Source organism: Cydia splendana, chromosome 18 (genome assembly GCF_910591565.1).
Source record: "Cydia splendana chromosome 18, ilCydSple1.2, whole genome shotgun sequence".
In the NCBI taxonomy this organism is placed as follows: Eukaryota; Metazoa; Arthropoda; class Insecta; order Lepidoptera; family Tortricidae; genus Cydia; species Cydia splendana.
The window spans coordinates 3,479,241-3,504,225 of NC_085977.1; the positions used below are offsets into that span (position 1 = coordinate 3,479,241).

Here is a 24,985-nt window from a genome sequence, read left to right on the forward strand (position 1 = left end):
CTATAGGATGCTACCTTCTATGGTGCGTATGCTACGGTGGTCGAGAGCCGAAGAAGGAAGTTACAAATTGGAAAAGAGCCATCTAGGCGTCTAAGTTGGTATTAATACTGTTGGTAGAGGCTGCCGTAGAGGTTATACGCGCGGCCAATCAGGGGTGGCTTCTGTAGGAAGCTAGGCCCTGATAGGTCCTGCGAATCAAAATTGGCACAGATAAAGCAAATTAAACAAGTTAATGGGTCATCTACTAAATAATACAACTTCATTAAGTAAAATAAGCCACCAGTTTTAACAATAAAATCACTCATTCACTCAAGGTCTTATTGTATCCAGAATCCACATCATGTATTTAGTGACGTCAGTGTAGATTTCAGGAAGTGATAATGTTCCACAGTGGCTTGGTCCATACGACGCGACCCCGTATTGGACAAAGCGGTACCGGTCCCCGAACAGGCTCTGCACCATCATGGGGCTTCCTGCGACGGGGCAGGTGTCCGAACCGCTGGGATAGGAGCCGCAGATCTTGTTGAGCATGTTATCTTCTCTGGCGTTTTTACTGTTAAAAAAGGGCAATATTGTATCGTTATCGCATTATGAATCCATGTTCGCATATTAACCAGCCCATCAACACCCCATACTATGATAAATTAGAAACGTAACAAGTACGTTTCTAATTTATACCAACATTGAGGCATAGAAATAATCTTATCGAATTAAAATGACAGCTGTTGCATTTTGGTAGCACATACCATACTTGCTTTTAACATAGACGTATTATACTTAGTTTTCTTTACGTTGGTATGATCGGTAGTAAAACGTCAATAACGTCATTTTAAATTGTCGTGAACGTGGAAATACATGGTTATTTTTTATTGTAATTTTGGTAAAATAACTTTAGCTGCTATTTAAATGGGGGCCAAATCTTCAAAGAAATGTGAAGTTTGTGGTGGGCGTGTAAGAAGACTAACTACTGACGTATTTTTGGCCAGATTTCCACTTGATCCGAACAGGTCGGTAAACTGATGTTTGTATGCAATATTTTCATTTTTTACTTTGAGTAACGACGAATTAGTAACTGTTAACGAACAGTTACTAATTTAATTAGTTCGAATTAGTTTTAGTCGTGTACAATCCATGATTAAAACGAAAATGTTTTGTGAATGAAGTATTTTTAAGTATAAAACTAAGTAACCTAAGACACGAATAGTGTACGACCAATTTATCGATAATCTCTTTATTTCAGATGTCGATTATGGGCAAAGCTAACAGGAAATGAGGATATGGCGTATTTATTTACCTATTCAAAAGCTGAATGGAAACAAGTTCATTTGTGAAAATCATTCTCCATCCAGTGCCTTCAATAAAAGGGGATCAGAATATTGTAATATGCCTACTTGAATAATAAACTATGTTATTTTTATCATGTAAAATAAAATTGTTTATTTTTAATTTTTAATCCACGTGGTTCTCAAAATGTACTGTTACAGTAGTACAGTAAATACAGCAGCACGTATAGCACATTTATCGATATCGATAAACAGTAGGTACTGCGGGCGCAGCACGGTTCCATTTTTATCGACTATCACTATGTGCGTCCCTTTCGCACTTACATACTTGTTAGAACGTGACAGGCATGGTGACAAGGGATAAAAACGCGACCGTGCTACGCCGCTTGGAAGTGTCGAGCCCTAGCGTTGTTTTTTTGTGTTGGTAGTATTGACATGTATTTGGTGTGTGTTTTTTTTTACAATTATGGCCTGGATGCGAGGTTATTCAAGCCTGTATTTGGTGTATTGGCACAATGTACGTTCATAATTCGGTTCAAGGCTTGTTCGAGAGTGCCGACTCTTAAAACGTAGTGATTTAGGTAATTCTCTTTGATATTAACCTGAAAAGTGAAGCAAGAGTTTCCTTTCCTTTCCAGGCCTCTTTAGTGAGGCGCCTTTCCGTTCACCGTAAAACCTTTTTGACGGATACCGTGTCAGAATGACAGAGATAAAATGGCTTTACTCATCTAGGATTTGTGATGTATTCTATTTTATACTTAGAGAATATAACCAACGGAGACGCCATGTCTACAATTTTCGGTACAAAATATTCTGCCGTTTTTTGCGGGGGATGGGTACATCAAATGTATACGTAACGTAAACATAGCCATGTCAGATAAACGTCAGTCCATACATGTGGTTGACATGAGGTTGACCATTGGCCGCCTATTTTCGACAGAGGGGAACGCCTGTTAATGACCACTCCGTTTGGTTATATTCTCTAAGATTTTATACATGGTAGCTTGTGGCGAGCACTGGCTGATGCGCGCTGTCGCGCAGGCCTGTGCTGTCTTGTGTGTCAATTATCTGTCACGTCAATGAATGGTTCTTAATTTTCTGCCTAACCGTTTCGTTTAACATTTAAATATTAAACAAAACAAGCTAACCGGTGGTCACTGTTACCGCAAAAATTTATGTCATCTGTCATACTCATAAGAAGGATTACCGATTAAAAGTAAGCAATTTCCCTAAGTTTTGTTTTATTTCGAAACATATTAGCCTTTATCTTCACGCTTTGCCAGACCTATCTAGGCAAGCAACGCAACGCTACGCAACGTTTTCCCAAAAAATCCAAATAAGTATTCAACATTTTCACATTTCCTGAAAGTCCAATCTAATTTTAACCTTAAATCGGAATGCTGAAGTTGAAATTCTATTAGCGCATGCCTGGAAAAGGGTTAAGTCCAATTTAATGAAAGCACAAAACATGGACTATAAAACTACATATATGCACTTTTGTACTCCATGTTTTGATCTCAATATGTCAATGACCAAGAGTTGTTGCTATTTTCAAATATCAAATGTCTAAGCTAAGAGCGAACTATGGAAATAGTTTCGCAATTTAAAGAGCAACGAAATCCCTCTAGTTAGTGTGCCATACTATCATTATTAATTAATCCGGATCCCTGGTAGCTGCTCAGCGGTGGGTGGGTGCACTGGGTGCTCTATAAATTGCAAACCTATTTCCGTAGCTAGCTCTCCGTCTATACTTACTTAGTTGTAATCTTGTCATACTGCTCCTTGCATTGCTGAGCATTGTTTATTTTAACATCCGCATACAGCATTTTGGAAAACGCGTAGCCACCCTCCGAATATCTCCAATGGGAAACGGTGGCGCTCAGATTATCGATGTCTTGGGTGCGCAAATAGCGGGTCACGGGTAAGCAGATTGTGCCAGCATTTTCTATTAAATATAGGAATAATCGTGACACGTTGATCGGACAGAATCACAACACGACGAGGCACATATAAAGCTATATAATATGTATTATACATTGGTTTCGACATAATTAACTGGGTACTTAAAACTAGGTTTTTTTCTCTAGTAGTCATGGACAATATTAGCGACATTACTTTTAAAACAACGGATATTAATTAATAAAACGTCAAACTTAAGCAGTTATATTTTCATGTTTCGCGGTAGGCCCTGTGATTGCGCTTGTGACGCCCTCTACGCAGAGTTTTGCGTAATATTCCCTATTAGGTAACCACAAGCCATATGCTTAAGTATAAGATAATGTCACCGATCTGTCACTGTCAAAAGTGACGCTATTGGTTGAAGAAATGTCACTTTTAACACTGACAGATCAGTATCGTATCGCTGTGACATCTTGTAAGCGTCGTTCGAACTGGGCCGTCAGTTACTTACTTGAAAAATTTACAGTATCGTTCAGTCTAATGAGTCCGATGTCATTCTTAATAGGGTACACAAGTTTCTTTTCAGGGTGAGCAATGCCCTCTTCTATGTCTATGTCCTGAAATGACAACGAAACATTATTTTACTAGTACATAACACCTACCAGACCAGAAATACGAGGTAACATCCACTGTAAAACCTGACGCGCGTTGTGAGGAGATACTGAAATCACCAGAAACTTTAAGTGCTAGCTGTAATGATGTTATTATTATAAACATAGGTGAATGTGATTGTAACCCATTAGTATTACTTGCTGAGCTCAGCGCGTTCATAAAAATGCGACCAAAAGCCTTTATTATTGTTACTGGTGTGAAAAAGAGTACCTATATACTTAAACGAATGCACACTGAATAACACGATGAAATTGCTTTGCAAACTTTTTGACAACTGTACGTTTTTGGACGTCACAGACCTAACCTATAATGTAAACCTTAAGTATAAGCTCGCCCGCTCTCAATGACATCCTCCGTCGGGCCTTCGTCAGCGCCAACGTTCCAGCCATCCTAGAGCCACCTGGCCTCGCGCGTGACGATGGCAAGAGGCCCGACGGAATGACCCTTGTGCCCTGGAGTGTGGGACGGGCCCTTATTTGGGACGCAACGTGTGTGGACACCCTGGCACCGTCCCACCTCGGTTCAACATCATTGAGAGCGGGCGCGGCGGCTGCAGCTGCTGAGGGGGCAAAATGCCGCAAATATATAGCTCTCACTGACCGGCATATATTTGCGGCATTTGCAGTCGAAACTCTGGAACCGTGGTGCCCAGGGGCCCATAAACTAGTTCGGCAAATATCAAAAAAAATATTCGAGGTCACCGGGGACCGTAGGGCTGGCTCGTTCCTCGCCCAGCGGATCGGCATAGCCATCCAAAGGGGGAACGCAGCCAGCCTTATGGGAACCCTTCCACAAGGTTCGGACCTGGGTGATCTAGCCCATGGTATAATAATATACTCCGCCTGGTACTCCATTCCCGTCTTTTCTAGGTCACCTAACTGACACGCGCTTACGTCATCATGCGACAGCGCTATATGATAATATGCGATAGCGCTATATATAGCGGCCATGTTGTTGTGACGTAGCCCCGTGTCACTCTGGGAATGGAAGACCATGTTTTATTAGACTATGATCTAGCCTAATAGGCTTGTGCCTGCTCGGTCACTACAGAGAGCGCTCCGCTCTCGGTCAATCGGTCAAACGAACTAGTTCGGTCTTTTAGTTCCTTTAGTTCAGTTCGGTCGTTGAGAGCCGGGAATGAATAGGAGTCGATTTTTCATTGGTTTCTTTCCAATCTTTGGTAACTGAATACAATTCAACTTGTACGATACGATGTGTCGGTATTAAACATTAAAACACCTTAACATAATTAAAAAATATCAAATATGTCGAAATATATTTGATTTTCCTTCATATTTTACGGGCTTAGGAGTGTCACGTCGTTCTTTCATCTCGTTCACACTCGTGCCAGCGACATTGATAACCGTTTCGTTCCGTCCATTTTACGTTTCACTCAGTCAAGCGCTCTCGAATCCTACTGAACTAAAGGACCTAAAGACCGATTAAGAGCGTGCAAAAAGATTTAGTTCCTTTCGGTCCTTGATGGGATTTCATTCTTAATAGTTCTTAGTTCAGGACCGACACAAGCCTATAGCCTAATATATACATATTGGGCTAGGTCACCCACATTATGTTTTATTTATTTTTTTAGGTATTAGTTTTAGTTTTGTAGGTAGTATAAGTTATGTTCAAAGATTAATTTTCTCATCGACTTTCGGGACTATTCGAATAAATATTTGAGTTACAACAATTTTCAAAAAACGAGGAACTGTAACCCGAATAATCAGGCTCATAGATCACGTGCGGAGGTGCGGTGCAATAAAGGTAGGTACTATTCCTTATTATTTTAGATACACCTCGCATAATATTTACGGCAACACAGGGACAAGGTTAACACAAAGAGTTATTACTGATTACTTCCCAAAAAGCTGTAAAAGGGCTAATACACCACAACTAACACAACAAAAAAGTACAAGGTTAACACAAAAATACATTACTGATCACTTCCCGAAAAGCTGTGAACGGGCTAATACACCACAACCAACACAACAAAAAAACAACTCATTTTTTCGTCCCTCAGAGTAATTTATTCTCAATCCTTCGCCTAAATGGTTTAGGCCCAGTTCTACAGATTTCTATTACAGATTCCCAATTCTACAGATTTTCAATTTTACAGATTCCCAATTGTACATAATTTCAATTTTACAGAATCTTAATTCTACATATTCACAATTCTACAGATTCCCAATTCTACATAATTTCAATTTTACAGAATCTTAATTCTACATATTCTCAATTCTACAGATTCCCATTTCCACAAACTCCCAATTCTACAGATTAGAGAATCAGACATGGGCCTAAACCGCCTAAATATAGCAGGTTTTATGAGCAAAATAGAATTGCTAGAATTGACACTAGACGAATTGGTTGAAAATAATAATATAGATGGTCAAGCAAATCTTGTCAGTAGAAAAAGGCGCGAAATTCAAATTTTCTATGAACCGATATCCCTTCACGCCTACATTTTTCAAATTTGCCGCCTTTTTCTACTGACAAGATCTGCTTGACCAACTATAAGTTTGACGTATTATGCCTCACTGAAACATTTATTCGACAGGGTAATGAAGGGAATTTGCGCGTGCCTGGCTACCGGCTGGCAGCGTCCTATTCTAGGTCGCACCAAAAGAGAGGTGGCGTTTGCATACTTTGCGCGAATCACATTCAATCGCGAGAGCTGTCACTTGTGAAAGAGTTTGCTGTAAATTACGTATTTGAAGGCTGCGGCATAGAAATACCATCAATAAAGTGTATAGTGATTTGTATTTACAAAACTCCAACTGCTTTCTCATCATCTTTTCTACATAAATTGGAAATTCTCATGAGCAAGTTAAAACATAAATTAAAATATAAATTAATTATTGCTGGGGACTTTAACATAGACCTACTAAAGACCACAGATAATTCAACTGAACTTAAAAGAATTGCTCACAACAATAATTTTGTACTTCATATACTTCGCCCCACACGGAAAGATTCATGCCTGGATCAAATATTATCAAATATTTCAGAGGCTCGAGGCGAAATCCTTGATTTAGGCCTTTCGGATCATGAAACTGCCCAGACCCTAACGTTCAGTGTACATAATATACAAAAACCGCGCTTGAGTTTGTATCGCTATAAAAGAGATTACAGTTTAGATAACATAGCAAAATTCAACGAATGCCTTAATAGTTTGTCATGGTCTGACGTGTACTCTGAAGGTGATGCGACAGTGGCATTCAATAGTTTTTATGATACGTCTATACTGTTTTATAAATTATGTTTCCCAGTTAATAAAGTAAAATTTATATTAAAACCTAAAAATAGTGTGTGGTTCACAAGAGGTATTAAAAATTCTGTAAAAACAAAAAGAAGACTGCGCTTCAGTTATTACAGAACACCGAAAAACCGTGCTAGCGCTTTGCCAAGTAAAACTAAATTTAATAATTACTCTAAGCTTCTCAAGCGCTACATAAATCAAGCTTAAAAACTTGCGAATATTAATCATATACATCGATCCAAGAACATGTGTAAGGCAACATGGGAGGTAATTAGGAACATAACCACTAACAACGTAAGTGGGGCAAACGTCGAGAAACTGGTTGTCGAAGGTAGTCCTATATCAAATCCTACTGACATTGCAAATCAAAGAATATAATACTCACTAGGAGAAGAACGATAACTCCATACAAAAAAATGTCCCTTTCAAAAGTTCGTTTATACTACTAGCGCTCTGGTAGGATACCATTGTAATTAGAATTGACAACCCGTTTAGCCTAGCGGGTATTGGCAGTAATTCTGTTCAGGAAGCTAATGGTCCTGGGTTCAAATCCCGGAGAGGGAATTTCTTTTTGTATTTTTTCTTTTTTGTTGGGGTCAGGTTTTTAAGAGCCCATCAACGTGCACACTAGCGCCACTGCTAAATAATCGTGATTATTTAAATTTAGCGACAGGTATTTCAAAAAGGGGGCCGCTACTGACTGTATTGTGTATTTAAGTACCTTTTGAATACACCAAACTAGTTTTTATGTTGCTGGATTAGTCGATCTATGAGCTCAAAACAAAAACGGCCGTTTTAACTTTGGACGCGTAGATTGACGAATCCAGTAACATAAAAACTAGTTTGATGTATTCAAAAGGTACTTAAATACACAATACAGTCCGTAGCGGACTTTAAATACCTGTCATTAAATTTAAATAATCACGATTATTTAGCAGCGGCGCTAGTGTGCACGTTCATGGGCTCTTAAATTAGCATATCACAAAAAAATAAAAAAATACGTTAAAAGGTAATGATTAGGTACTATATTTAGAAATTCGTCAAATATAAAAGGCAACAAAAAAGTATATTAAGATATAAATATTTTCATTCCTATTAGGATTACTGTATATATGTTAGGAGCAATACATATGAATACATACATTGATATGGCAAATGGTTACAAGTTGTTATTACATCTATCCGGTTATCGGACATTTTCTGCTTCACAGCTCCGCGTAGCGTTCTTGTTCACCGGTATCCCGGTAGTCTGGATATGCGGCAGATACGTGCCCTTTGAGCTTTTTCCAAGAAATCATATGACGGCCCAGGATTATATTGTTATCTCACGCTCAAGCCATCTGCTGATTCACTCTCTAAAACAAAACAGTCACAAATTAAACAATATAATCTAACTGCCTAATTACTAACGTCGCTAATTGCTACCGGGTCTAAATTTACCAGCTGAAACAATGTGAGGTTTTACATCTATGATAAATTTTGATTAAAATTTCGGACGCGATATAGCGTCCGCGGGACTCACGGGGATAGTAAGATTAAATTATTATATTTGAATTTGGCAATTAGTACGCTCATTTTTATTTAAAGATTAATATATTTATGTATTTCTTACCTTGAAATTATCGCTATTTCTGGTTTACTACAACGGGTTAATTTTAACTAAGTCTGTGCGAAGACGCATTTAGATATGTTGCTCGTACATATGAATCGTTTTTATTTTTAAAATTAATAGGTAAATAAATATATTTCAAGTGAATAAATCGTTTTATATGAAAACTGATATTTTTAGGTTAAATGACTTTAATGACAGCATTGACATTACAGACTTTTGTCTTGCCTATGTTCTTACCGGCCAGACCCAAATCAAGGCCTATCAAAGAGGCCTATTGACAAAGATTTTTTTTAATTTTATCATGGAGGGTAGAGGCACGTCTACCCTTCATAGATTTTATGAACATAGACAAAGACAAACTGAAATAGATAATAATTTACATATGACTTCAACTACTTCATAAAATACAAATCAAAATATATTTGATAAAATAATTGGATTTGTTCCTAGAAATAGTATAGACGAAGCCAGTTCTAGCAATGTTGCTGTAGTAAAATATTTTTATGGTAATAACTGGCAATCCTCCTCTAGGAACGGAGCACACATGCACAATTATGAAGGGTCACGTCATTCCAAGGAAGTCAATAGGCCTTGTTGCAAATACTTTTAATGACTTTTATATACATTTGACAAATGTAAATAATAATCCTAAACCGAAGCCTGACATCTCACTAATCAATTGTAATAATGCTAATATGTTCTTATCACCGACAGATGAAAATGAAATTCGGAAATGAAAATGAAATATTTTTTTATTGACACTCTAAACCCGACTAACTCAGCGGGCTATGACGAAGTGCAAACTAAAATATTAAAAGGGTGTAAACAAAGTATTGCTGCAGTCATAAACTACGTAGTAAACTTGTCATTCACTAGTGGAGTCTTCCCGGAGCCCTTAAAACTCTCTCTTGTTAAGGTGGTTCGATTTTCATACAAAATTCAATCCGCTTTCATTAAGTAACTACACACTATTAGTACATAAATATTTCCGCATTTATCTACTTTCGAATATTCGTTTGCGCGAAATTAATAAGAAGACAATGTTTCATACATACACATACAACATCGTGTACCAAAATGTAAGGGGACTCAACACGAAGCTTAGCTTCTTTAGACAAAACCTACTATCTTTGGAAGGCGATGTGGTTGCAGTAACTGAGTCGTTCCTGACTGATGCTGTCAACGATGCTGAGCTCATGTGCGGCGGGTGGAGTGCGTTGCGCCGGGACCGCGCCACGGGCGCGCGCGGCGGCGGCGTGCTTCTCGCTGCGCGACCTGGAGTCCTTCTTCAGCGATGTCGAGACTTCGAAACTCCAAGCGGAGAGGATCTATGGGCTTCGTGCGTTATCGACCAAGTTACATTCTATTTGTGCGTGGTGTACATTCCTCCTAATGCAAATGATGAAACTTATTTGAGATGGTTCCAAAAGGTAGAGTCAGTGGTTGAGACATTAAAGAGTGTAGTACTGGTAGTCGGTGACTTAAACTTGAATCCGGCTTATACATCCCAAAATGTCCTTACTTACTATTGTTATTTTTTAGCTGTATGCGGTTTAAAAGAGACGAATGAGGTGATGAATTCATATGGTGGCAAGTTAGATGTTGTGCTGGTATCGGAGAGCATCCCGAGTACCGTGAGTGAGTTGTCGGGAGGAGGTCTGGTTCCAAGATCTGACGCGCATCACCCTCCTTTGGAGATTTCAATCCCAGCAAACTGTTTAACGCGCCGTCCCTCGGATGAATGGTTAGCTCCGAGCAATGTAGACATGGAGCGGGACTGGAACTTCGCTAAAGGTAATTACGAACTCTTATACAAATTAGTCTCGGAGGTGAGCTGGAAGGAGGTTCTCAGTGCTGGGAATGTCGACTGTGCTGTAAATAGCTTTTACCAAATATTGTACGGAATCTTTGACACTTGCATTCCTAAACGAAGTCGTCCGAGAAAGGCTAGTAGACGCTATCCTGTTTGGTTCACCGCAGACCTCATTAATGATCTGAGACTAAAAATTGACCTGCACCGAGAATGGAAAAGCACAAATAACAAACAGTCTTATAACAAGTTCGCAAAATTGAGGTCTGAGTTGAAAGGACGAATAGCCTCTGCCTACGACGACTATATTGTTCGAATTCAGAGCAAGGTGAAGGACAATCCGAGGGCATTTTGGCAGCACTTAGACAGCCTGAAGTCGACGGGAGGGTTCGTCAATAGTGTGAAGTCGGATGGAAAGCTGTTTACTGGAGCTGAGGTAGCTAATGCGTTTGCGAGCTATTTCTCTGGGGTATTTTTGCCTGACACGCCGCTTTTTGATCCCAACGTAAGGGGAACTGACCATCTCAACCGTAGTGCCAACTACATCCATATAGATGCAGTATCGATGGAACAGGTTGTATCTGGGATAAAGCACCTCAAATCCAATTGTGCTGTAGGCCCGGACAACATGCCAGCGTACGTTGTAAAGGGATGCATGGATTACCTTAAAGCCCCTTTACACTACATCTTTAATTTGGCACTGAGGACTGGCTCGTACCCTCTTCGCTGGAAACTATCGAGGGTGAGACCTATACCAAAGGCAAATGACGCTACAATCGTGGAAAACTATAGGCCCATTGCCGTCCTTTCCACTCTGGCCAAGCTCTTTGAGTCAATAGTCCACCGAACTCTATGTGCACAGGTAAAACCGTTTTTATGTGACGCACAACACGGATTCAGACATAGTCGCTCGGTTAACACCAACCTATTAATTTTGGCTGATAGCATATCTGAGCACCTGGATAGAGGTATCCAAGTCGATGTCCTTTATTTTGATTTCAGTAAGGCTTTCGATCGCGTGGATAACGATGTGTTGTTGGCGAAACTAGATCGGATTGGTTTTTCTCCCGCATTGTTGTCTTTCTTCGCTAGTTATCTACGCGATCGGCAGCTGTACGTCAAGCATGGATGTTTTTTCTCGGCCCCATACCATACCCGGTCTGGGGTCAGTCAAGGCTCCATATTAGGTCCTTTCTTGTTCGGCATCATGATATTCATGATAAACGACCTCAGTTCAGTCCTTCAATCGGCTCAGTGTCTTCTATATGCAGATGACCTTAAGTTGGTGTATGGAGTGGAGCAAAGTACTGACTGTGAGTCGTTACAAAGGGACATCGACTCGGTTTTTAGGGTTCCGTACCCAAAGGGTAAAACGGGACCCTATTACTAAGACTTCGCTGTCCGTCCGTCCGTCCGTCCGTCCGTCCGTCCGTCTGTCACCAGGCTGTATCTCACGAACCGTGATAGCTAGACAGTTGAAATTTTCACAGATGATGTATTTCTGTTGCCGCTATAACAACAAATACTAAAAACAGAATAAAATAAAGATTTAAATGGGGCTCCCATACAACAAACGTGATTTTTGACCAAAGTTAAGCAACGTCGGGAGTGGTCAGTATTTGGATGGGTGACCGTTTTTTTTTTTTGCTTTTTTTTTTTTTTTTTTTTGCATTATGGTACGGAACCCTTCGTGCGCGAGTCCAACTCGCACTTGCCCGGTTTTTCTCTGGAGCACCGAAAACAAGCTGCTGTTCAACCCGGCTAAGTGTTGCGTCTGCACTTTCAGCCGTGCTCATATGCCGTTGCATGCACAATATGTGCTGGGGTCCGAGCCTATAAACCGCGTGTGTTCTATTAAAGATCTGGGTGTGGTCTTCGATACGCGGCTCACTTTTCATGAGCATATCTCGACGCTTGCTGCCAACTGCTTTCGAAGACTGGGCTTCGTTACACGCAACCTTCGTCAGTTTAACGATCCTGTTGCTATCAGGCTTGTCTATAATGCACTTGTAAGAAGCAAGCTTGAGACATCATCGATCGTTTGGCATCCCTACGAATCTACCTACAGTTTGCTTCTTGAAAAGGTACAAAAAGCCTTTTTAAGGTTTTTATACAAAAAAATTTTTGGATATTACCCGTTTCTTTATCCGACAAAGTATCTCCTTGGGGCCTTAGGTTACAACTCTTTGGAGGTGAGACGTAACCTTAGCTTATTGACGTTGGCGTGTCGGACCCTGCGCGGTGTTTCGGACTGTCCAGAATTGGTGAGTCGACTTGTGCGACTACATGTGCCAGACATCCCCAGGATAGCCCTCAGACCGCGGCGACGCGATCTGTTGGCTTTGCCAGCGGGACGCACCGTGTCACGACTGAACTCTTCGCTGCTCCGTGCCCTCACACAGTTGAATGCACTCTTGGCATCAGTACCCGAGTGCGACCTGTTTGCGTGGCGTTGGGTGTCTGTGAGAAATGAATGCATGAGATTCTGTGAGGTGATGGATGCGAGGCCTACATCCGTTAAGGTGTAATTGTGGATGTGATAAGGGACTAGTGATTTGTAATTGTGTTATTTGTAATTGTTTGTTTGTACCTGATTGTTATATGATAGCGCATTGGATCTGTCTGTAAGGTCATGTAAACATTTTTCAAATAAAAAAAATATATAGAAATCATGCAAAAATCATAGTTAATTTCATCAATTTTACGTATGTGTGTGTCACAAATGACGTGTACAGATACATTTGCGACGTTGCCATACCATTTCCAACGTTGCCGGGCTGACCACGGCGCGAATTTGGAGTGCCGTCATGTTTGTTGACACTGATACTTGACAGGTACTTAATTGGCCGAAGCGAGAATAAGTACCCGAAGTTCGTCAGCTTAGCTAAGAACTATCATGGTGTGTTTTGCAAACAGACGCTATTTTGCTTACAAACGGAAGGTTCCCGGTTCGATCCCCAGTCATTGTATGCTGGGACATAACTTTTTGTATTTTTTATACACCTAATTTTCGTATTGTTTTTTTTTTTTAATTTTTCTTCTTTTCAAAAATCGATTGATTAAGTATGGGCTAACCGTATTCGTTTATTTTTTACAAAGATAATTAGAAATTATACTCTACCTAAACTCTTTGATTTTTACTATCAGGACATCCTCACTGCAATAATAAAGAAATGTATAAAATGTCCTGTGGTTGAAAATAATGGAATTTTGTCTATGAATGAAAAACACAATTATTACTAGTTACTACCAGGGGCCCGTTTCTCAAAAGCTTGTAACTTGTAATACAAGCGGATGTCACTTTTTGACAGCCTTTGTTAGAAAGGGACTTCCACTTGTATTACAATTAAGTTACAAGCTTTTGAGAAACGGGCCCCAGGTAAGTAAATTATAACTTGATTATAACTTTATTAGAATCCATATTGTTGCATCATCTTTCTTCCTATTACATTAGAGATTTGTTCCTATCATGATTCATGATATTATATTTCTTTCAGGTACAGGGACTACTACGGATAACAAATATAAAAAAAAATACTGTACATGAATTCAAAATAAAAAAAATTAAAATAAATGTTCTCATTACAAGCTTTTATTTAGTTTCACCTGACCGTTGTCTGTCTTTCTGTAATCAAATCTTGCAAGTTAAATTTGATCCACTTCCCAGTTTCCGATTGAGCTGAAATTTTGCATGCATGTATAAATCGGATGACAATGCAATATTATGGTACCATCGAGCTGATCTGATGATGCAGACAGGAGGTGGCCATAGGAGCTCTGTGATGAAACAACGCAACCTAATTGTGTTAGGGGTTTTTAGAATTGTCTCGATGAGTATTAGTTGTCTGTCGTAAGAAAAGTACAATCAGCGATAAAAGCTTGTACTTACCAAAAATGAAATTTTTGCCAAAAACTTATTTTATTTTACAATTAAGTACCTACTACTTTATTAGAGGCTGGGCAGTAAGGGATTGCTTTACTTGTAGAACAAACTATTAGCGCTTTATAAAAACTGATACCCGCAGGTATCAGTTGACACTTACAAACCTGGACTTCCTTGGGCTCATTCTACTAAGAATCGTCAGTAGGTATTCTCCATCCTAATTCCTAGCATAAAAAGATATCCTAAAATGTCGGTCCCATCACGTCAGGTTTTATACCGATACCTATTTTTTGAAAGAAAACAATGTGAGGAAACCGGACTAATCCCAATAAGTTTACTCTCTGGGTTGGAAGGTCAGGGCAGTCGCTTTCGTAAAAACTAGTGCCCATGCCAATTCTGGGATTAGTTGCCAAGCGAACCCCACGCGAGGAAGAAGAGATTGAATATCTGGGAGACCAACCAAAGCTTAGAAAACATATAAAAACTCAAAAATGCGCGTTTTCTCACAGATCAGACCTAGCTAAGAGATCGAATCCCTTATCAGCACATTTCATCCAAATCGTTAGAGCAGTTTCTGATATCATCCAAATATATAAATAAATTAAATATATATATAATAATTGCTCGTTTAAAGGTAAGATAACATAAAAAGGAACACTAGTGTGGGGGGGGGGGGGTTACGGCTCGGCCACGACATTACGCGACTGGCGACGGCGGCAGCGACAACCATAGATAGGAACGAAAGGTCCGATCGCTGCCGCCGTCGCAAGTCGCGCAATGTCGTGGCCGAGCCGTTAAATGGGGCTGTACCTGCACATAAGATTCACATTTATCTCCAATGCAGTCTGTAGTTGTGTCCACATCGTATTCTCCAATCCTTACGCTCAGCAATTTACTACGCCCCCTGCTGAAGATACAGTGGGCCGCTGTCAACACGTAGCGGTCGTTGATGAGGGTACCGCCGCAGTTGAACTGAGGACCCTCCTCGGGCTTTGCTGTCGAAATTAGAACGTTCAATCCGTCGGTTATATTGTCAAGGAGATTGACATTATGGCGCCGTGAGTTCAAAAAACGATTTGTTAGGACATCAAATATAATTATGTATTATTATAATAGATAGTTGGACCTGAATTTATTAGTATAGGTACTTTTTGCAAAACTTACATGACTTATATCCAATGAGGACCATCCACGGATACTCGTAGAGTCCTGGGACCGGGAACGCTGTAAAAAGAAGTTTTGCTCCAAATATAATATATTAATAGGTACGTTTCTAACAAGTTAAGATTATATTGATCACCACAACAATTGGTAAAGGCTTATATTTATTCCACATGACAAGAACAGCAAAGTATTTACATTTAAAGCAAAATTTGACTTGTTTCCTCATATTGGCCTGTGAGATTGAAGTTGAATTTAATGTTAATTTCAGTTTTATCTACCTTTTTAGGGTTCCGTACCCAAAGGGTAAAACGGGACCCTATTACTAAGACTTCGCTGTCCGTCCGTCCGTCCGGCCGTCCGTCCGTCCGTCCGTCTGTCACCAGGCTGTATCTCACGAACCGTGATAGCTAGACAGTTGAAATTTTCACAGATGATGTATTTCTGTTGCCGCTATAACAACAAATACTAAAAACAGAATAAAATAAAGATTTAAATGGGGCTCCCATACAACAAACGTGATTTTTGACCAAAGTTAAGCAACGTCGGGAGTGGTCAGTACTTGGATGGGTGACCGTTTTTTTTTTGCTTTTTTTTGTTTTTTTTTTTTTAAATGGTACGGAACCCTTCGTGCGCGAGTCCGACTCGCACTTGCCCGATTTTTTTCTTTAATTTTTACAAATATTTGGCATTAGAGATAGCACATTCAAATAAGAGTCACACAACAAAGATACTATATTTAATTTTGGACCATATTTACGAGCTTTTGGACTAGGTAGGTATATTTGGATGGTTTTACACAATTTACCTACCTCCTGCAAGTCTGTCTGCAAAGTCCTCCCCTCCAACGCCGCAGTCGTCCGGTAACAGAGAAAGATTGGGATGGTTATCGGCGGAATGCTCCAGTTGCCTCAGCCCTGTCAGGTCGGAGCAACAGACCTGGAAATTGTTAAAATACAGAATAAGAAACAAAACACAGCTGTGAAAAAATACGTCAAGACATGGTCGGCGTTGTGTAAAAAAATTTCCATAATGTGGAAATTCGGATAAAAATGGGGATTACATTCATATAAAGAAGTCCACTATTACGGTCTGAATACCTACGGAATCGGGTACGGAACCTTGAAAATATTGGAATTCTTAATTGATAGTCTTTTGAAATAATTCTAGAGTGTATAGGTACAGTTGGTGCCCCTAACATAAGTATCCACTTTTCTGTAGGTACAGTTGGTATGGCGACTTGGGAACTTAATATGGGTGGGTAGTGGAAGCAGTTATGAAGTTGACCCAAAAAAATTTTATTAAGCCATGAGCTTCATCATATATGTTCCTTGAGTAATTCTAAGCATTTCAAGCCTGGGAGGCAATAAGAAATGTGCGTCTAGTCGGGGAGGGCGGGGTACAAAGTGGTATCATTTTCGTATAAACCGAAGACGTAGAATTCATTGCCCTAATACAGGCAATGTACGACCGGTAAGTATAAACTAGTTTGATACGAATTCAGTGTACCTATTTTAATATAACATAGTTACAATCTATTTTGTAGCAAATCACATAAGAATGACTCCAAGATTTTATTTTTCTGCTCAATCCCTTGTACAACAGTCAACGAATGCAGAAAATATCAATTTACGAAGAGGGACAGACATCACACACAGCTAGAAAATATCCCTCCAACGAAAGCCGCTCTTCGCCAACACACACTTCGGGCAATATATCAAGGAGTCGATGTCTGGGAACAAACATTAGTGTCTCTCCAAAAGCTTCCGAGTCCTTCTTCTTAGGGCTGGAGAATGGAAGACAGTGAATGGACACCTGTTTGGTCAGATATACCCGATGTCGCAAAGTGTGCGCCTGGAACTCACTCATTGCAGGTGCACGACAGGTTGCAAAAATCGTTGCAACTGCATTAAATAGTACATTACTACAGAGGCCGGGACGAAAGGGGTTGCCGGCCGAAGACATATAGACGGATAGGTCTGAGCGCGGGCAACCCCATTTCCCGCCGAGGTATGTATAGTGCTTTTCTCAAACATGCAATGAAAGAAATAAAATAAAAAATCCACGAAACCCAAGTTTTATTTATAGAAAAAACTAAAAGTAAACTACACCCAAAATATAACCAACACGTACCTATATCATTATCACGCGTATGTTTTACACGAGTCGTGTATTTTTACTACCCGTATATTTTCATGTATCTTTGATTTTTTCGGCTTGTATCCGTCTGACTGTCGTTTTCGTCACATAAGTTTACATAGTCTTTCATGTTGATATCATGTTTCACATACATCGTTGCTTTATGCATGGAGTAAATAAGTATAATTTCCACAGTGTTGACGAATTTGTAGTTACATTCATTTAAAATATGCCACAAAACTGTTTCTAATAAACTGTAAGCCATTTTTCTTAGTTTCTCAAATAATAAAATTGCCATAAGCAACCATATACATACTTCGTCTTTGACTTGGCGGTAGAGGCAGCAAGTTATTAAAATCAATTCTGCTTACGCTGCCAATTCCAACACCTACGATTACAATTAATATTAATTTCATTATTTCGTCGAAACTCATATTAAAGTCAAAAAATCAACAACGCACCATAAATCCAATAAAACAGAATGAATATTTTTCAACTTTACCTCCATAACAATTTAAAAAATATAACTACGCGTGTTTGAGTAGACCTTTTTACCGCTAACGTTTAGATGAAATATTTTAAATGTTTTTATTTGTGTAGTTAAATTTATAATTTAAAATTATAGAATGTATTATTTATTAAGTTCATGTTGATTTTATACAAATAAAACTGCAAATTATAACAAACATTATTTTTTGTTTTTTTTTATAGGCGTAGTGGCAGAGTGTCATTACAAACCATAAAGCAAATACTGCCTCTAGTTTTTTTTAATGGATGAATGCCACGATGCTGTGTCACAAATATCTGTGAAATGAAAATTAAAAAAGAGGACTTTGCCGGCCTAGGCCTGCAAGATGTGTATGAAATTCCATTAACGACCTTTTGTCCTAGCCGCACCTGAAACGTCATACTTCGCAGCCTATTATAAGGAACTTAACATCAATATTTCATTGCATGTTTGAGAAAAAGAAAATTTAAAGTGCACATAGTTTTGTCCGTGTACCGGAAACTGCGGACATCAAATTGTTTTATAAAAATATATAGAAAGTATTTTATTTTGGCATCATAAAATTTAACACTTTTAACTCTCGTATTTGGTACACATATTTAATTATACAAACGACTGAAACGTCGTAATTTAAGGTAAAAACAATGAAATTATATCGCGGTAGACCCGTTTTAGTAGAAGAGCCGGCCGCAAATTTTCTAACCGACTTGATACCGCGATGAAATGCACAATGATTTCCTATAAAAGTGATGCTAAGTCCGAATTCGATAGTCTGCCATGGCGGAACTTGCCGAAAGTACGAAAAAGAAGGCCACTTCCGGTGCGAAAAAAGGGGCCTGATTTAACCCATCTGATACCGAAATAATAGTTATGGCAGCAGTTAGAAATATACATGTAGACACAGAAAAGCGAAGTCTGTCAGTATTTTTTTTGCCGGAAGTGCTTGGCAGACGCTCTCAAAGGTGGCCACCGGGACCCCTAATTTAACCCATCTGATACCACCATGAAACCAATTCCAGTCGGTAGGTATGAACCCTCATGTCAGGAATATATAAGTCTGCCAAGGCTTATCCTGCCGAAACACCTTGGCAGACGAGATTATGTGAGCAAGGTAACCATCGGTTACCCTACACTAACCCATCTGATACCACCATGAAACCAATTCCAGTCGGTAGGTATGAACCCCCATTTTAGGAATATATAAGTCTGCCAAGGTTTTTCCTGCCGAAACACCTTGACAGACGAGATTATAAGCAAGATGACCATCGGTTACCGTACACTAACCCATCTGATACCACGATGAAACCAATTCCAGTTGGTAGGTATGAACCCTCATTTCAGGAATATATAAGTCTGCCAGGGCTTTTCCTGCCGAAACACCTTGGCAGACGAGATTATGTTAGCAAGGTGTACATCAGTTACCCTACATTAACCCATCTGATACCACCATGAAACCAATTCCAGTCGGTAGGTATGAACCCCCATTTCAGGAATATATAAGTCTGCCAAGGCTTTTCCTGCCGAAACACCTTGGCAGACGAGATTATAAGCAAGATGACCATCGGTTACCGTACACTAACCCATCTGATACCACCATGAAACCAATTCCAGTCGGTAGTTATGAATCCCCATTTGAGGAATATATAAGTCTGCCAAGGTTTTTCCTGCCGAAACACCTTGGCAGACGAGATTATAAGCAAGATGACCATCGGTTACCGTATACTAACCCATCTGATACCACCATGAAACCAATTCCAGTCGGTAGATATGAACCCTCCTTTGAGGAATATATAAGTCTGCCAAGGCCTTTCCTGCCGAAACACCTTGGCAGACGAGATTATGTTAGCAAGGTGTACATCAGTTACCCTACATTAACCCATCTGATACCTCCATGACCATGAATCCAATTCTAGTCGGTAGGTATGAACCCGCATTTTAGGAATATATAAGTCTGCCAAGGCTTTGGCAGACATGACTTGGCAGACTGGACTTATCAAACAAGGTATCAGATGGGTAAATGTAGGGTAACTGATGTACACCTTGCTAACATAATCTCGTCTGCCAAGGTGTTTCGGCAGGAAAATCCTTGGCAGACTTATATATTCCTGAAATGAGGGTGCATACCTACCGACTGGAATTGGTTTCATGGTGGTATCAGATGGGTTAGTGTACGGTAACTGATGGTCATCTTGCTTATAATCTCGTTTGCCAAGGTGTTTCGGCAGGAAAAGCCCTGGCAGACTTATATATTCCTGAAATGAGGGTTCATACCTACCGACTGGAATTGGTTTTATCGTGGTATCCGATGGGTTAGTGTACGGTAACCGATGGTCATCTTGCTTATAATCTCGTTTGCCAAGGTGTTTCGGCAGGAAAAGCCCTGGCAGACTTATATATTCCTGAAATGAGGGTTCATACCTACCGACTGGAATTGGTTTTATCGTGGTATCCGATGGGTTAGTGTACATTAACCGATGGTCATCTTGCTTATAATCTCGTCTGCCAAGGTGTTTCGGCAGGAAAAGCCTTGGCAGACTTATATATTCCTGACATGAGGGTTCATACCTACCGACTGTAATTGGTTTCATGGTGGTATCAGATGGGTTAAAATAGGGGTCCCGGTGGCCACCTTTGAGAGCGTCTGCCAAGCACTTCCGGCAAAAAAAATACTGGCAGACTTCGCTTTTCTGTGACTACATGTAAATTTCTAACTGCTGCCATAACTATTATTTCGGTATCAGATGGGTTAAATCGGCCCCCTTTTTTCGCACCGGAAGTGGCCCTCTTTTTCGTACTTTCGGCAAGTTCCGCCGTGGCAGACTATCGAATTCGGACTTAGCATCACTTTTATGGGGAACCATTGTGCATTTCATCGTGGTATCAAGTCGGTTGGAAAATTTGCGGCCGGCTCTTCTACTATTTGTGTAATTAAATATCATAAAATTTAACAATGTAAGCATAACCAGATACTCGTACCTCGTACTCGACCATTTTGTAAGATAAACGCCGCCTAGTTCGCCGATCAACTACCCGCGCTGCGGTCATTTAATAATTTTTTCACCATCTCTGTACAGTAATATACTATTAAACGAGTATATTTTTAAAATTTGCATGAATTGCGCTTTATTACAGTATTTTTTGTATGATATTTTTGGCCACTATACAAAAGTTATTAGCTCTCAAAGCAAAAATCTCCAACCAAAATTTTGACCTTTTTACGTTTTTCTTGTAAAATTATTATGAAACTGAAAAAAACAAATACCAGCAATGAATTCTACGTCTTCAGTTTATACGAAAATGATACCAAACTTACCCTAGTAGCCACCACGACCAGAATAGATTTTTTTTAAAGATGACGGGTGGCGGCCATCTTTGTTCCCCGCCCTCCCCGACTACACACACGCTTCTTATTGCCTCCCAGGCTAGAAATGCTTAGAATTACTCAAAGATCATATGTGATGAAGCTCACAGCTTAATAATAGTACCTACATTATTGTCGAGGCTCGGAAGTAGCTACTTGCAGGCTGAGGATTCGTTTTAAACCTTGTGAGTCCGTTTAATTGAATGCGAAGCGAGCAAGTAGCCTTCCAGCCGAGTCATATATAGTGCTTTTCTCAAAAATGTGCAAGAAATAGAAATATTTTACAAAAACAACGCACAGTGTTTCGTCTAGAACAAGCTAGGTGGACAATAGTTATTTGTACAACAAGAGATCAAAGTTTGATATTTCTTCGAGTGCTTATTTTGAGTCCCGTGCAAGCGAAAGATTCTATAATAGATTCACGAGCGTAGCGAGTGAATCTAATTTAGAATCTTGAGCGTAGTAAGGGATTCAAAAGCGCACGAGATGTAAATAACTTTGATCTCGTGTAGTACACAAAATTTTTCACCCGAAGCAGTGAGAACATACCTAGAGGGACAGAGATAATAGAACCCAAGTATATCGAACTTGTATTAGACCCCGCATGTTGAAATGACTATAAAGGTCACTTGAATGTCATTTTGTCTCACTCAGTGAGCAAAATCGCATTTTGCTCACTGAGTGAGACACAATCAGTGAGCAAAATGCGATTTTGCTCTCTGAGTGAGACAAAATGACTCAGTGAGCAAAATCGCATTTTGCTCACTGTTTTTAAGAAGCAAAGTACCCTTGTTCGTGCTGCTGAGGTGAAAAAGTCGTTATCAAATTATCTCTAATGAGTCATTAAATAAGATAAACAACATGTTTAAACCCCGAAACCCATTAATAGATTATGTCTAACTTTCTAATTTTATGAGTCATAGGGTGCAGAAGTCAGCTAATGAGGTAAGTGCAATTGCACAATTAAATCAGTTACAATTTTGTGATGCGTTCAACAACATCTCTTACAAGTAAAACGTTATTTTGTGAAAAGTTTTGGTGATGGATCTTATAACTGAAGGTAAGCACTTTATATTTTTCTTAAAAACATGTTCATATCAGTTGTAATAATGCTCGCATAGAGCAATAAATATGCACTTAAAAACGTGGTGTTCTTTTTCTTCATTTTAGAATTTTGATAGACTAGCAAATACTTGACACCGCTTGACACCGGTCTAGATTTTTGATATTGTTTGCTTGCATAATTCTATTTTATGATGGTGTATATTTCATTTTGCAGAAATTTGCATGACAGAATACGTTTTCTCTATTTTAAGGAAGGGGTTTTTGAAGAATGGACAAATAAGGGGAAAAATTACGAAAATTTCCACCTGTATCAGTTTATATTGGTAAAATATGAGTTACAAGATTTCACAGAAGAGTCTGAGAGACGGTTGAAAAATATTTTAAGCAGTTATTCATCAAAACTGAATACTAAGTGGAATAGTGCGTCAAGATTAAAGAAGCAATTTGTGGAAAAGTTTAAAAGTGGTCTGGATGGCCAAAATATAGAATTACGAGTGTACATAACTAGACCAAGTGCATCAAAGTCGTCTGAAAATGCTATGTCCTGCAGGAAGACCCAAATTAAACTTCAAAAGTTCCTCTTTTAAAACGAAAAAACGCTGAGTTAAAGATCTGGTACAATTATGTACCTATGTTTTAACTGCTGCCGAAATCCCGATTTATTCGTGATCGGCAGGAAATAGAACACGGCAAAAATGTTAAAAAATATTAGAGAAAGTCCACATAAGCCAACGTAGTCTTGTTCTTACGACAACAGTAGGCACTTCAATGAATTCTAGGCAGCTAAGTGTTAATGAGGCATTAGCATATTATATTGAGTCAAAATCGACAAATATACAAACTTACAAGCAGACTAAAAAGTGGTCAATGAAGGCTGATTATCATAAATATTCATCATATCATTATTTGCCCAATGCAAAAGGTACAAGCGTGTTATATCCTTCAGAAGAACTTCAAAAAACTTACGCAAAACAAGGAAAACAATTATTATTGTTTTCCTTGTTTTGCGTAAGAAGATTATTAGGTTATTAATAATTAACAGATTAATAATTAATTTATTATTGTTATACTGAGCCGAACGCGAACGGAGCCGAGTTTGCCCGAAGGGAGGAGTTTCGCACCCCTGATATAATGTAGGTACCAACCATTGGTCTCCCAGCCTCGAATCCACAGAAGGCATTGGTGAGCTGGGTGTCGATGGCTGGATCATTCTTTTTAATGGCTTCTACAGCAGCATCACATGACTTGTAGGGAATGCAGTCGGTACAGTTTTCTGCAAAAAATCATAACGTTCCATACAAACGGTTTCATAGCCTAGACGGTAGTGACCTACCTATGAGGCAGGATCCCGGTAATAGAAATTATTTATGTGTAATTACAGGCATACCTCATGTCATTGTATGTTCAAAGTTTCATTACAATCCAACACGTAGTTTTAAAATGAGAACTCCGTTTGTATGGGAAGATGAAATTCGGCCGAACTTACTGCGGACTCTTAACTATGTTTCTAAGTACCTATACTTACTTACATGTATATATATATATATATATATATATATATATATATCTATATACAAACTTTGCTTAATTAAACTTTGTGTAGGATGGCACGAGATTACTTATCATGCACTGAACTTGAAAATACTCATAATAAATTTTGCGCCGGCTGTCGTGATCCACCACACAACATTCATCGTTCGAGTGCTCAAGAAATTAAGTCATATACTTACCCGAGTAATTGACCGTAGGTATATAAAAACGCCACAATAATATTCGTATCGTATTGGTATGCCACAAGGCACTATACTTAGACTTTTGTTGTTTCTCTATACTGATATTCAGAATAAAATACTAAACGGAACACAGTTTGAAAAAAAAAAATGTTCTAATCGTAGATATTTATGTAAAAATAGGTAGAAGGTTGCAGACATAAATATATATAAGAATTAAATATATAAAAATAAATGCCGTAAACACATGAAATGATGAATTGAATCTTTCTAACCATGTGAGTGTTATGCTTGGTTCCTTCATAACATAACTAATATTCTAATCTATAATAATGATAACTTACTTGTTTCTGTGTAAGCCGGCGTACAACTTAACACAATAAATAGAAATAAAGAAGTGACGGTATCGCACATGTTAATATTATTTGTTGTTTCAATTATTTTATTGGAAACACTGATGTGTGGATGCCGATCGTCTGATGAAGTGATGACTAATAACAACCGGATTTTTCACCGGAAAGTTTTTGTCAAAACTAAAACCAAAATTTTATAAGGTGCGAGTACCTAACTCTTAATATTAGCGTAATAGGTATTTTCCTGATC

At 39.0% G+C, this 24,985-nt stretch overlaps 1 protein-coding gene across 1 annotated transcript; it reads right to left on the minus strand.

The window, feature by feature from the left end:
- Nucleotides 1-155: 155 nt before the first annotated feature.
- Nucleotides 156-24,859, minus strand: LOC134799684 (CLIP domain-containing serine protease B4-like). Its single transcript, XM_063772123.1, has 8 exons — nt 24,727-24,859; nt 23,798-23,925; nt 16,392-16,518; nt 15,583-15,642; nt 15,229-15,413; nt 3,694-3,799; nt 3,039-3,228; nt 156-553 (listed from the first exon to the last, which is right to left on the minus strand). Exons 1-8 carry the CDS (start codon nt 24,794-24,796, stop codon nt 310-312), a joined length of 1,110 nt encoding a protein of 369 aa, XP_063628193.1. The 5' UTR covers nt 24,797-24,859; the 3' UTR covers nt 156-309.
- Nucleotides 24,860-24,985: the final 126 nt, after the last annotated feature.